Source organism: Bactrocera latifrons, unplaced genomic scaffold, assembly GCF_001853355.1.
Source record: "Bactrocera latifrons isolate USDA-ARS-PBARC rearing strain unplaced genomic scaffold, ASM185335v1 scaffold_587, whole genome shotgun sequence".
In the NCBI taxonomy this organism is placed as follows: Eukaryota; Metazoa; Arthropoda; class Insecta; order Diptera; family Tephritidae; genus Bactrocera; species Bactrocera latifrons.
Window position 1 is genome coordinate 65,527 of NW_017537253.1, and position 13,120 is coordinate 78,646.

The 13,120-nt window shown below is 39.1% G+C and overlaps 1 protein-coding gene across 10 annotated transcripts in view; it reads right to left on the reverse strand.

The window, feature by feature from the left end:
- Positions 1-1,456: 1,456 nt before the first annotated feature.
- LOC108974735 (transcriptional activator protein Pur-beta) overlaps positions 1,457-13,120 on the reverse strand; it is a 66,834-nt gene continuing 55,170 nt past the window's right edge. For all 10 annotated transcript variants that reach the window (XM_018942761.1, XM_018942757.1, XM_018942751.1 and 7 more), the window contains 3 exons: positions 5,677-5,798; positions 2,957-3,062; positions 1,457-2,866 (listed from right to left, as the gene is read on the reverse strand). In XM_018942761.1, the coding sequence (XP_018798306.1) occupies positions 2,705-2,866; positions 2,957-3,062; positions 5,677-5,798 (390 nt within the window). In that variant the 3' untranslated portion in view covers positions 1,457-2,704. The remainder of the gene's footprint in view (positions 2,867-2,956; positions 3,063-5,676; positions 5,799-13,120) is intronic.

Here is a 13,120-nt window from a genome sequence, read left to right on the forward strand (position 1 = left end):
CAAACTCAATAAGCAAAGAGCGAAAAGCAACCGGTTACGATGACAGTTCGACGGTGAATTACCAAATTTTTATAATCCAGTTTTTGTTTAAAAAAATGTAACTCAAATAATAATTCCATTACTTCAAAATGCATTGTTAGCATTCCTGGTAATACAAATTTGAAATGCATCTATTAAATCAAGTTGGTTGTTCTATTGAAAACTTCTCCAGCCTGCTGAGTGGCAGTGAAAGTATAACACCAGGAGATGGTGAACCCGATCAGCTTCTTTGTAGAATATGATCGGCCGAAAGCATGCCCAAGCCCAATTGACAAAGAGAAAGAAAGGTTCTGTCTAGCGTATTGTGTAAAAGATTGAAGTCCACCGTCAACAACCGATCAGATATTCACCATGCGCCAAATATTGGAAAGGACCGGTGAAAAGAAAATCGATACACACCACCTCTTCGTCAATTTCAAAACTGTCTTTGACAGCACGAAAAAGACTACCTTTATGCCACGATGTCTGACTTACAACGTACGGCTGTATAAACTGACTTGAGCAATACCAAAAGCTCCGTCAGGATCGCGAAGGACCTCTCCGAGTCGTTCGATACAAACGGGTTCTCAGACAAGGCCACTCCCTATTGTGTGACTTTTTCAATCCACTGCTGCAATTTAATCGAGCAGGTACAATCTTTTATAAGAGAATCTTTGCAATCTTTTATAAAAGTGGACAGCTGCTGGCGTATGCTGATGATATTGATATCATTGGCCTTAACAACCGTGCGGTTAGTTCTGCTTTCTTTATAATGGATAAGTCAGCGAAGAAAATGTGTGTGTAAGTGAACGAGGGCAAGACGAAATATCTCCTGTGATGAAACAAACAGTCGTCGCACTTGCGACTATGCACCCACGTCACGCTCACAGTCATAATTTCGAAGTTGTAGATAATTTCGTCTATCTTGGAACCAGCATCAACAAAAACAACAACGTCAGGCTCGACATTCAACGCAGGATATCTCTTGTCAACAGAAGCTACTTCGGACCGAGTAACCAATTGAGAAGCAATTACCGCATTGGATTTAACGATGAGCTGTATGACATAGTTCAGCGAATTAAAAGACAGCGGATACGCTGGCTATGTCATGTCGTAAGAATGGTCGGAAACACTCCAGCTCTGAAAGTATTCGACGCAGTACACACCGGGTTAAACAGCGGAGAGATCACTCGTAACTTCGAATTGGTGCCAAATTGCGAAAAGAAAAAATTACTGGCGTCCTATTGTTAACTCGTCTATAAGCGCGTAGTGAGTCCACGCCAGTAAAGAAGTAGAAGAAAAAAGAAGTTGTTCTAGGTTGGGAAAATAAAAATAGTAATATATTTACTCTATTTCTGCACTATTTTTAAGGACATTACGCACATTTTGCTGTATACAACGCCCTTAATTATTAGTTTAACTTTAAATAACAGTGAAATTTAAAATTTTTATTGGAAATAGCATGGAAATGCTTTTATTTCACGGTTTAAGAAAATCTTCTATTTCCTCTTTTTTTGCTCTGAAATATCTCTTTTTGACATTTATTATTGACCTTAACATTTACTTGTTACACATTAAATTTCATTTTATTATTAGTTTAGCATTAAATTATTTCCACTAATTGTTTAGTCAATTAGTTATTTAACATCTTTATCTATTTTATATTTGCATATAATACAATATTATTAATGGTGCAGCATTCACAGATTTTCTGGCTTCTATAATATTTTTTTCTCTCAATTCTTAAGTTGAAATCAACAATATTACTTAAAACAATTTAAACATATTTTTTACACATTTAGAATTTAATTCCGTTTTGTTTTTCATTACATTTCAACAATAAAGTTTTCAAAAAGCTAGAGGTAACATAAAATCTAAATCATACTTTTTTGATACAATGTTATCACTATATTTTAAAACTATCGTTTCATAATTTTTTAATATATGTTCTCTTTTTGTATTTTTTACAACATATTTTTTTATTATCATTAAGCATTTCAGTTTCAACTTCTTTGTTACCAAAAATAGTTTTTCTAATTCTTATGAATTTGTATCGGAGCTTCTGCTTGTTTTAAATATATTATAATATTACAATAATATTTTTTTAATCTATTACGTTATTCTTCATAAGATGTGTATGTAATATGAAAATCAATTAATGATTATGAGGAAAATTATATCTGCTGCGCTCAGTAGACTTTAGGTACTATTTGGAACCACATGCAGTTTCCTTATCCTATGTATGTTCCTGCATGAAAATTTTTACATATTGCAAACAAATTTTTTCCTATAGCAAAAAAAACCTTAAAATTATATGATAGCTAAATAACAATATGAAGAATCGTTGATGGATTTTATATTTAATTTTAAGCGGTAACCGAAAAAACCATTAATCTTTATTCATGGATGCCAGTATGTATAGAACCATCTACGTAACAACGTCCTTCATTTATATTATCAATTGATCTAACATTTATAGTAGTAACTAGTTTTCTCTTTTTTAGTTTTTCTTTAATTACAACATGAAATAAGATTTATTTTATTAAGTATGCATTCTAATAAAATATAACTTTTAACATTTCCTTGGTTTTGTCGAATTAGAATTTTCATTTGTAATTGTTATTATTTAATTTTATTTTCTAATATGTAACCTCCGAAATTGTATTTCAATTGCATTGCGTAAATTTTATTTTAGACTGTTAGCAGGGGTTTGAATATTATTATCGGCAGTGATAGACGATGTGTCGGACGATTTCTTCATTTTGTCGCAATAATCGTTAAAAATGTCACGAAAGCGTAGCCAACATTTTTCTGGCACAGTTATAGCAGTGCGAAAATTACTTTTTACCTTAAATGAAATTCAAACATTAAAATTTTAATTGTAGTGTCATACCACGGAAAACTATTTAATTTTCCAATTGATAGTAAATACTTTTACCTCACTAATGCGCATATAAACCCCACGATTATTTTGTCCAATATCAAAGTAAAAATTTTTATTGTCCACTTTCATGTGGCGTTCTTCGGGCAGATCACCTTTAAATCTGTTGAAATGTATTCAAGTAAATATGCAGTATATTACTAAAATTATTAAATTATTAGATGTATTACCATATAAAGTGGGAACTCTATAAAACGGAAAAACTTGAAATAACTTACACAATACTCATATTTCCTTGATTTACATTATTATTTCTATAATAAACTACTTTAATGAAAAAATATTAATAATTCGATTGCAAATTCATATGACGAAAGTCTGACGTTGAGCATTACCGAGTATTGACGAATCATTGAATGTCGCCAACGTTGCATCATTGCCAATAAAGAATACGTATTATCACAGAAAATATTACAACTTTCAAGTGTAACCAAAAGTGCAACATAAGCTGTAATTTGAGTAAAAATTGAGATAAGGTAATCAGGGGTGTTGTGGAATCTGATAGTTGTCGGAATCAAAATTGAAACAGATCAAAAAAAGCAGTAGGTGTCATGAATTCAGATATGATTGGTTTGATATTCGAAACAGAATTTGTATCGGTTTTGGGTATCACAGAAACCAATTTTATCGGTTTTGCCGTGAGAAACAAATCAAGATAGTCGCACACAGATTTGAAATGTAAGATAAGAAATCAAGTTATTTCATTGTTACGAATTAATTTACCTTTATTTCTATAGGAGAAAACATAAGAATAAAACAACAAATGTCTTAATTATTGAGTTTTGGAAAAAAATCCTGCTTTAGAGGCTTAAAAAATCGATTTTGTTGAGGTTTTTTTAGGAGGGAAATAATTAATTGATTAAAGCGAAATTTCTAAGGTTTATAGTTATATATTTAATTATATATATATATATATATATTACTGTCTCTTATACACATCTAGATGTGTATAAGCGGGCAGGATGCAGGTCGAGATTTCTATCCGAAACAAAAAATTCAAAGAGATTMATATTATTTAATAACTTATGTTCAAATTAAACTGAAAATTTCAAAAAAAAAAGTAAAATACAATTTTTTTAAATTAAAAAACAACGAATTTTGGTCTAAAAAAAATTTTACTTTAAATATATGTTCAAACTTTACCTTTCTTACTTTTTTTAGTTTCAATAGAAGATAATTTAATGCAAAAGACAATAAACTTTGCCCCAATTCCATATGACGTTCAGTTTTTTTCTATCCTGCCCGCAAATTTAGAAAAATCGTAAAAATGAAAAACGAAATTTAAAACCCAAATGGCTCTTTATTCATTCAATTAATGTTATCTCTTAAAATCTTTCTGAAATTCGGAACTCAGTAAAAATTTTAATAGGATTGCTTCCAAATGTATTCATTTGCAAGTTTTGTCACATTAGTAAACAGCTGATTCGAATATTGGTTTTGCATATGTTCGAAAAGACAAAAATTCAATCAGATTCTGTGACACCATTGAAAATCAGAATTGGTTTGCAATTCTGACAGCTAAGCAACTCTGTCTTGGATTCCACAACACCCCTGAATAAAACTTATTAAACGTGCTTCTTGGTAAAAAGCGGAGGACGAGTTTATAGATAGTAGTTATCTGACAGCTGTTACGCTGACGATAAGCCATTAAGCGAAAACTTATAAAGTGCCATAACTAACCACTGAATTCGGATATATAACTGTAATTAGACAAAGGGCATCGCGGTAGCATGGGTCACTGGCGAACTAAATATTTTGAGATACCGGGCGTGATCCCGCCCTATAAAAGGTCTAACATAAGCTAAACCACCCCAGCTACAACACCCAACGTCGCTTAGAGCAAATACTATAATAACTCCTAAACTCGAAAGTGCAATTGGAAGATACCCCGCCGACCCCCATTTAACGATACTAAAAAATCTACTAAAAGCGCGACAATTCACAAAACAGCCGGTTCTACGTTACCAAAATTGACCCAGATTTTATCCGGCCAAGGGCTGTATTTTCGGACATCTAACCCCGTTTAGATCAGTAAGTTTTAGCATAAGATTGGAACAACGTCTTGCAGCATCTCCTGATTCGTGCTGGCATTGAGTTCAACCCGGGCTCGGAGGAATTTTACTGATGCGTCTGCGACAAAAGGCTAGAACAAACCTAACCATCGGTTAGTTGTAATACATGCAATGGATGTAGACAGCTTGAGATCTACTCAGGCCTTAAAACACATAGGGAGTGGACCACGTAGCCCCATGCCGCCAATGAACTACTACGACCTTAGCCTCTACGGCTGTGCAATCTGCACCTAGTTCGCGGACTGCGCTACACTCCATCAGAGTGACAAAGAGAGGACCTTCATGGTCCTTAGGAGCCCAGATAGGCAGGCTGACTCCCATTCTGATCAGTAGGTATCACCAGCATCTGCTGGGGTGCTTTCGCAGAAATCATAAAACACATACGTCGATCAGCTCAAGTTGCCGCGAGAATCTAGAGTGACTCTTGCGCAACTTCGTTCTCTGTACTGTAGTAGGTTATACTCCAACATTTCCAGAAACGACCTCGTAAATATATGTCTAGCGTGCAATAAGTCCCCACTACAAGTGATAAAATACATAAAATTAAAATCGAAACATACCATGATTCATGAATGTTTCATTTCCACCAGATTTTGTTTAAAACTAAAACGAATAGTAAACAAAATCAATACTTGAATTACATACCCGCCGTCATTGGTACCAAACTCTTCAAGTAAATCTGTGAGCGCATCGCGAAATTCGATCATTCCTTGAGCTGGTATAGCTATTTGTGACCTTGGACCACCTCTTGTTATAGTTTGCGATACCTGAAATACAAATAATGATTATGGAAACATACAATGCTATTGCATCCACGCATTTAGCTAAAAAAAATAGGTAATCATTTCGAAAATAGGGTTCGTAATGTTACAAAATTCAAAGGCGCCACTTTGTCTAGACATGATCAAGGCGCCAAGCTAAGATATCGCAAAGTTTCGTCGCTTTGTTTTTGTTACTGTCGTTAATAGAAGGATTATTTAACGATCAGCAGCTTTTGTGAGTGGACACATATTTAGCACACTTCTTAGACTGTCGAAGCTTTTTAAAGTTTTAAGAAATATTTATTTTCGAATACAAAAAATTTTGTTGGGGAGAGATTATCTATATAAATAAAAAGGAATCGCCAAAATGTATGTACGCTCATAACTTTCATACGATTGAACCAAATTTGATAATTATTTTTTTTAATGTGGCCGTTGAGGTTCAAGGATGGTTTTTACGGCAATAAAATTTCGAATAATTTCCGGAAAACCCCTAAACACAGCCCTTTTTTTTCTTTTTTTTATTTGTTTGTTAGGTTGTTCGATGTGGATCGGGGAAGGTTTAAAAATAAAAATACCTTATACTATTCATGAGGAAAAGTCGGATAATTGGATAGTTCCAAAAAGTAACTTTTTTCCATAAATACTTTTTTTTAAATTTTTGTTTGTTTTGTTTTTCAATATTTTGATTTGTGAATTATTTGAATCGTTAAATTTTTTATTCCGGCTATTTAAAAGAAAAATTATTGAAAATTATTTAGAAATAACTTTATGTGTGTTTCAAGCAAAGTGATCAAATGCAAATTGAAATTTGTTACGATGCCACGAAGAGGTCGCCCTAATATCGGTCGGCGTTTTCTTCGCGAGCAACGTATGGCAGCAAAAGGCAAGGCAAGAAGCACTCCCAGGATGCGATGACATACGTGCGGAATTATGGATCGCGGTCAATCAACAATCGATCGTCACGATGTCACAGCACCGTTCCCACGACAGTCGGGTCTACGAAAACCGGAACGGACCCGGATTTTTATCCGGCCAAGGACTGTCAACTCGGCAGAATTCTGCCGTTACAACAACAACAACATGTCACAGCACGACTTTTCAAACAACAGTTACGATGTTTGATGGTGCTGTTGGATGCTAGCTGTACTCTGTTGAGTGGCAAAAGAGAGGTTTACCGCACGTACACATTCTTGCAGTTTGGTGTAATCGATAAAATACATTTGTAATTACGTCACCAAAGGAAGCAACATGGCGGTTATTGGTCTTGAACGAGGTGAGATCAGCAAGCATCAAATGGTCGATACGTGAACTGTAATAAAGCGCTTTGTGGGGTATTTTCTTTTGCGATTCATGAATGTTTTCCGACCGTTGTGCGTCTCGCAGTTAATTGGGAGAATGGTCAAAGAATATATTTCACTTTAGAGAATTGAGTACAGCCAATGAAAACACCGCCAGCAACAAAATTTTTTCTCAACTTTCGTCAGTGATCCGTTTGCTAGAACATTGCTCTATTCGAAAATACCTGGATATTATACATGGAATGCATCGTCGAAGAAATAGTTACGCAGAAAGGAAGGCAAACCAGTAGATTGACATCCAGGTGTGTTCTCAACTAATTCCTTTGGACGAATTTATACAATACACCCGTAAAATGATGATGGTTTCTACCTTCGATTAATATTCGCGGTTCAACTTCATTTGAGTCATTGCGAACTGTGAATGGTACGGTGTGTGCAAGTTTTGGAGAAGTAAGCCAGCGAACAAAAATAACATTGCCAAAGACATTTTACATCGTTTTTGCTAAAAATTGGAAATGGGTCAATTCTGGTTGATACTTCCGGCGGTTTGATATCAATTCCATTCGCCGTTTATTAGTTCAGGAAAGATCAACTCATCACAAATGTTTATCCGAACATTGGCCAAATTATCGTAACTACGATTCCTTAAGTGCACACGCAATGTTAGCTGCCACAAATACCGATGTTGTTGACTTAAACAGGAAGATTCAAAGTCAAATTCCGGGAGACTTGCGCTCATACAAATCGATCGATCGTCTTGACAATATAGACGACGCTGTGAATTATCCAGTGAAATATCTAAATTCTTTGTAGAGGCTTGGTATGCCACCGCATCATTGGCGTCTCAAAGTTGGATCTGTTGCTATTATGTTTCGCAATCTTCTTGCACCGAAACTGTGTAATGGAACCCGACTGATTGTGACGCACCTATCGAATACAAGTGGACATAACGCTTGATTCTACGAATCCCTTTGAGTTCCAATGATTTGCGTTCAAACGTATTCCGGTTCCAGTGAAAATCGCATTTGAGGTGACGATCAACAGGACACAACTTGGTTTGCCAAGTTTGAAGTGCTATGTTTTCACACGGTCAGATATACGTGGCGTGCTCACGAGTTTGAAAACCATCTTTTCTGTACACCGAAATAGAAACCAAAAAATGTGGTTTATCAAGCAACGTTACATTGAAAAAAAAAAAATTTAATAGATGATAAATTCAACTTTCTTTTCATTTCAAAACACATAATTTCGCGCAAGACAAACGGCTGCGGGGTCAGCTAGTTTAATATAAAAACTGTATTTTTGAATTAAATTTAAATTTACTGATTAGATATGGCTAGATGTTTGTGTTCCACTGAAGAAAGCGGGCTATAATTGTGAAGTTAAGAAGTGAAGGGCACTCGGTAACCCAGATTGCAAAAACCCTTGGGTGTTAAACATTTTGACGAATTTGGGACAGTTAAATCCGCGGTGCGAGCTTCTAGGCCTCGCAAAACCACCTCCAAAGAAGACAATCTAATTCCTTGAATTTCAAAAAACGACCCATTCAAGAGCCCTAAAAAAATTTAAACCGAAGTTTATGTAGTATACGAAATAGAGGTTTCATTTAAAACGATAAGACGTCGTTTGAATGAAGGCGGACTGCGTGGATGCATTTCTCAGAAGAAACCGTTTGTTTCTAAGAAGAACTTGGAGGCACGCCTTTCATTCGCACGAGCCCACATCAACAAACCACTTTCTTTTTGGAAGAACGTTCTCTGGAGGGATGAATCTAAGTTTTGTAGATTTGGATGTGACCGTAAACGTTACGTCTGGCGCCCCAGTAACCAGCAGCACAATTCTAGGTATACACAAAAACCAGTGAAACATAGAGGAGGAAATATTATGGTTTGGGCGGCCTTTTCTTGGCACGGTGTTGGACCTATCGTTAGGATAACGTCAAAAATGGATCAATTTGTTTACAAAAAAATGTTCACAGAACACATGATTCCATTTGTCGACGACCATATGCCTATAAGGTGGCACTTCATGCATGATAATGACCCCAAACATACTTCGAGTTTGGTGAAAAAGTTCTTTGAGGAGCAATGCGTTCCGATTCTGCAGTGGCCAACTCATTCACTTGATCTCAATCCAATTGAGAATTTGTGGAGTGAAGTTGGGAAGAGGGTTGAGGGCATAAAACCTAAAAATTTAGAAGAATTGTGGCAGAACATCAAAAGTGCATGGTTGAATATACCTGTGGAACAATGTAGACGTTTGGTGGAGAGTTTGCCTAAAAGATGTTCTGAAGTGATCAAAAACAAGGGTTTTCCAACGAAATATTGAAGTAAAATTTGGTTCGGAGCGGATTGCCAAAGTTTTTGTGGATAAACCTGAAATGTGCTAAGTATGTGTCCAACGTAGTAATCATTTATTCTTACTTTTTTTTTGTAGGTTTTGATTACATCATCCCTTATGTTATTATTTAAGTTAATCTATCTGTGAAATATGAATATATGTGAAAATATTTAAGTTTTTAGTAAAGAAATGAATTTTATGGAACATTTTTTCTAAAAAGTACGGGTGTGCTAAGTATATGACCACCACTGTATGTCACAGTGCGAAAATTGACGAATTCGGACTACAACCACGCCTACTTCCCATATAGCAAAATTTTAACTCAATGAATATAACGGGATAAAACATTGTACGAATAATTCCTTCAGAGTATGCACCAAAAATTGAGTAAGTCCAACCAAAATTGTTGTGCAGGTCGCCTCCACACTGGTGCATCCTGGGTGATGCTAAATGGCCTCCGGCCTTCACGGCCTTCTCCTCCTCCTTAGACGACTTTTTTGGCATTAACCTGGTTTTTAGAATAAAGAAGAAATGGTTATCGAGCTAATGTCGAAACTGCCTCCGTCCCGTTAAAACTCTGGCAGGCCTCGGTAGGAGTCTCCGCATCAGGCGGCAAGCGGGCGGCGGGTGAAGCCGGCGCAAACGCGCATGCAAAGGAGGTAGTGCAGGGAGGAGCCTTCATACACCGCGGAACCGCTACAATGGTAAGCATGTTGGTCAGGTATCACGACTCAAAACGAAGAGACCTGAACCAGCGGTTAAGCAGCAAAGGTGGCATGAGGGAGAAACCTCCCTTGGTAAAAAACCGCTGCGCCAACCTCCAACGTTACTGCTGGTCAAACGACCCAAACCTCTCGGACGTGGCGAGTTGTAGAGGCGGTTCGTCGATCGGCAACTCCGTCTTCAGCCTCGAACCCTTGTTTGAGGAGGTGAGGGTCGATCACCACTTGAGCACCGAACTGGCGCTCCTAGAGGAGAGTCTGAAGGATGAAGTTCCTCTAGATTAACCTCCATCACGCTAAGGCGGCCTCCGCCAATCTACTGCTTTGGAGCAAGACGAAGTCGATGTGGTCCTGATCCATGAACCGTGGCTAACTGGTAACGGGATCTCTGGACTGAGGGCGAAGAGCCATAAGCTGCTGGCGACCAAGGATGCAGGTAGAAATAGAGCCTGTATGCTGGTAAGCAACGAACTAACGGTATTTCTTTTACCTAATTTCAGCAACGCCGACGTAGTGACAGCAAAAGAGTAGTGCGACACCGGAAATGTCTGGCTTATCTCCGCGTATATGCCTCACGACAATGAGGTAAAGCCACCTCCCGTATCGCTAAGGAGGACCTTGGCTGAAGCGTCCGGGACTGGTGCCGGTGTCACCATCGGCACGGACGCCAACTCGCAAGAATCGATGTGAGGAGCTCGGATACCAGCACTAGAAGTGAGTTTTGATTTTATTGTTAGCGAAAATCTTCGCATCTGTAACAGGGGAAATTCTCCAAGTTTTGTAACCGCACGCAGGGAGGAGGTTCTCGACCTCACCATAGTCTCACGGGATTGACCCGCTGATCTCAAACTGGAGGGTCATCGATGACCACTACTTTTCTGATTACAGGTAAATCGGTTTAGTCTAGTCGGTGAAGGTCCGCCTAGAAATTCTTTCAGAAGTTCCAGGAACACGGAGTAGGAACCGCAGAAAGCTTCTGCAAACCCTCCCGCGAGCACGGGGAGTGGACGCGTTGGGCACCGCCGACGTGGTAGATGGGTGGGTCGAAGTTTTCAGCTCCGCGTGCAACACGGCACTGGAGAGCTCCTGTCCACTGAAAACAACGAAGGGCAGAGGGAAACCTAATTGGTGGACTTTTGAACTCTCGGAAATTAGGGCGTCCTGTAGACGTTTATTTAACAGGCCCCGTAGCAGTGGATTATCTGACGACTGGGTCCTGTATAAAAAAAGGACTTTCGATATACAAGCCCGAGTTAAGAAGGGCTAAGAGGATCTAGCGGAAGAGCTTTTACGAAAAAGTGGAGAGCTGTCACGAGTCCTCGCAAAAACTCCGTGTCCCTGGGGTATCTCAAAGATGCAAATGCGAAGTGGGCCCTGAGCAGTGAAGAGACACTTCATATTCTCCTTGATGCTCACTTCAGTTGTTGTTGTTGTAACGGCTTCAGTAGTAACACGTCCTCTGCGGAAGCACCTCTCGGAGCGTTGACTACACGGCCTTTGTCGACCTTCTGGATGAGCGTCACTTGACTTTTGCGATAAATTCTTTCAAACCGTTCAAGTCCCCGGGACCGGACGGCATCATATCAGCGCAACTGCAGCGGGCTGGTATCATGCGGCTGGTTGGCCCCGATCTATGCGAGCTGCATCAGCTGCCTTTCCCAAGACAGTCGGGTCTACGAAAACAGGAACGGACCCGGATTTTCATCCGGCCAAGGACTGTCAACTCGACACAATCCTGCCGTTACAACAACAACAACAACTAGATTCTGCAATGGGTGCTCTCTTGGCTTTGCATATTTCGGTAAAGGATTTTGTCATTTTGTGTCATAGTGCAATCGTGCAAGAACAAGAGATCATAAAATAATAGCTTATTTGGCACGATTCCGATTACTTTGGCAACAACAACAACAGCTGCATCAGATTAGGTTACATCCCGGTTGTCTGGAGACGAGTCAGAGTTACGTTCATTCCGAAGGCTCGCAGAGACTCCCACGTCACGACCAAGGATTTCAGGCCCATCAGCCTCTCCCACTTTTACTAAAAACTTTGGAGAGACTACTGAACTGGTATCTAAGAATGCGCATTCCGAGAGATCATCTCTCATAAGCACAACATGCGTATCGTAAAGGAAGGTCAGTGGACACTGCCCTGCACACTATCGTGTCGTGGCTTGTGGAAGCAATTGAGGCTAAACTTCGCTGTTCGGACCTTCCTTGATATTGAGGGAGCTTTCAACAACGTCCTGCCAGAGGCAGTCATAACTGCTCTTGACGGTCTTGGGGTTGAATCGAACCTCAAGCACCTCATTTTCAGTCTTCTGTGCAACAGACGATGTAGCAAAAAGGCATCGATTGCCCTATACCGCTGTTGAGGAGCTATTTTCAAGAGGTGGGCCCTCTCACCGAAGGTGGTCCTCTGACTCTATGTATGACACCATATTGAAGCTCATAATGTTCTATGGAGTCTTTATGTGGTGGAAGGCTTTACAGAAGACCAAACTTGCAAAGAAACTTGAGAGTGCTCAACGGGCTTCGCTCATCAGCATGTGAGGTGCATTAAAGTCCACCCCAACATATGGCCGAAAAAGAGGCTTTTAGGATCAGGAAATCAGGGTTCCTAAAGGAGCGTGTATCTGAACAACGTCCGGTGTGTTTAACATGGGTACCTGCTGACGACAGCCGTACTGCACGGCACTCAAGAGTACAGCGGATCAAATCAATGCGTTGATCAGCGCCCTGAGAATGCCAAGCTTTTTCAGTACCAATTGGCAGTGTGGAATGGACACTAGCCACCTTGGTCGGGTTCGAGGTCCATCTAAAACCTCTGCCGTGCTTAGGGTCCGGCACCCGGTTGCAATGCAACTCCACATTCAACTGAGTCAGTTCTTCCCGCATTTGGGTTTTAACCACAACCACCACGATACTCCCCGAGGGAGTCCGCATGAGCAGGTTGGAGTTACCTCCAA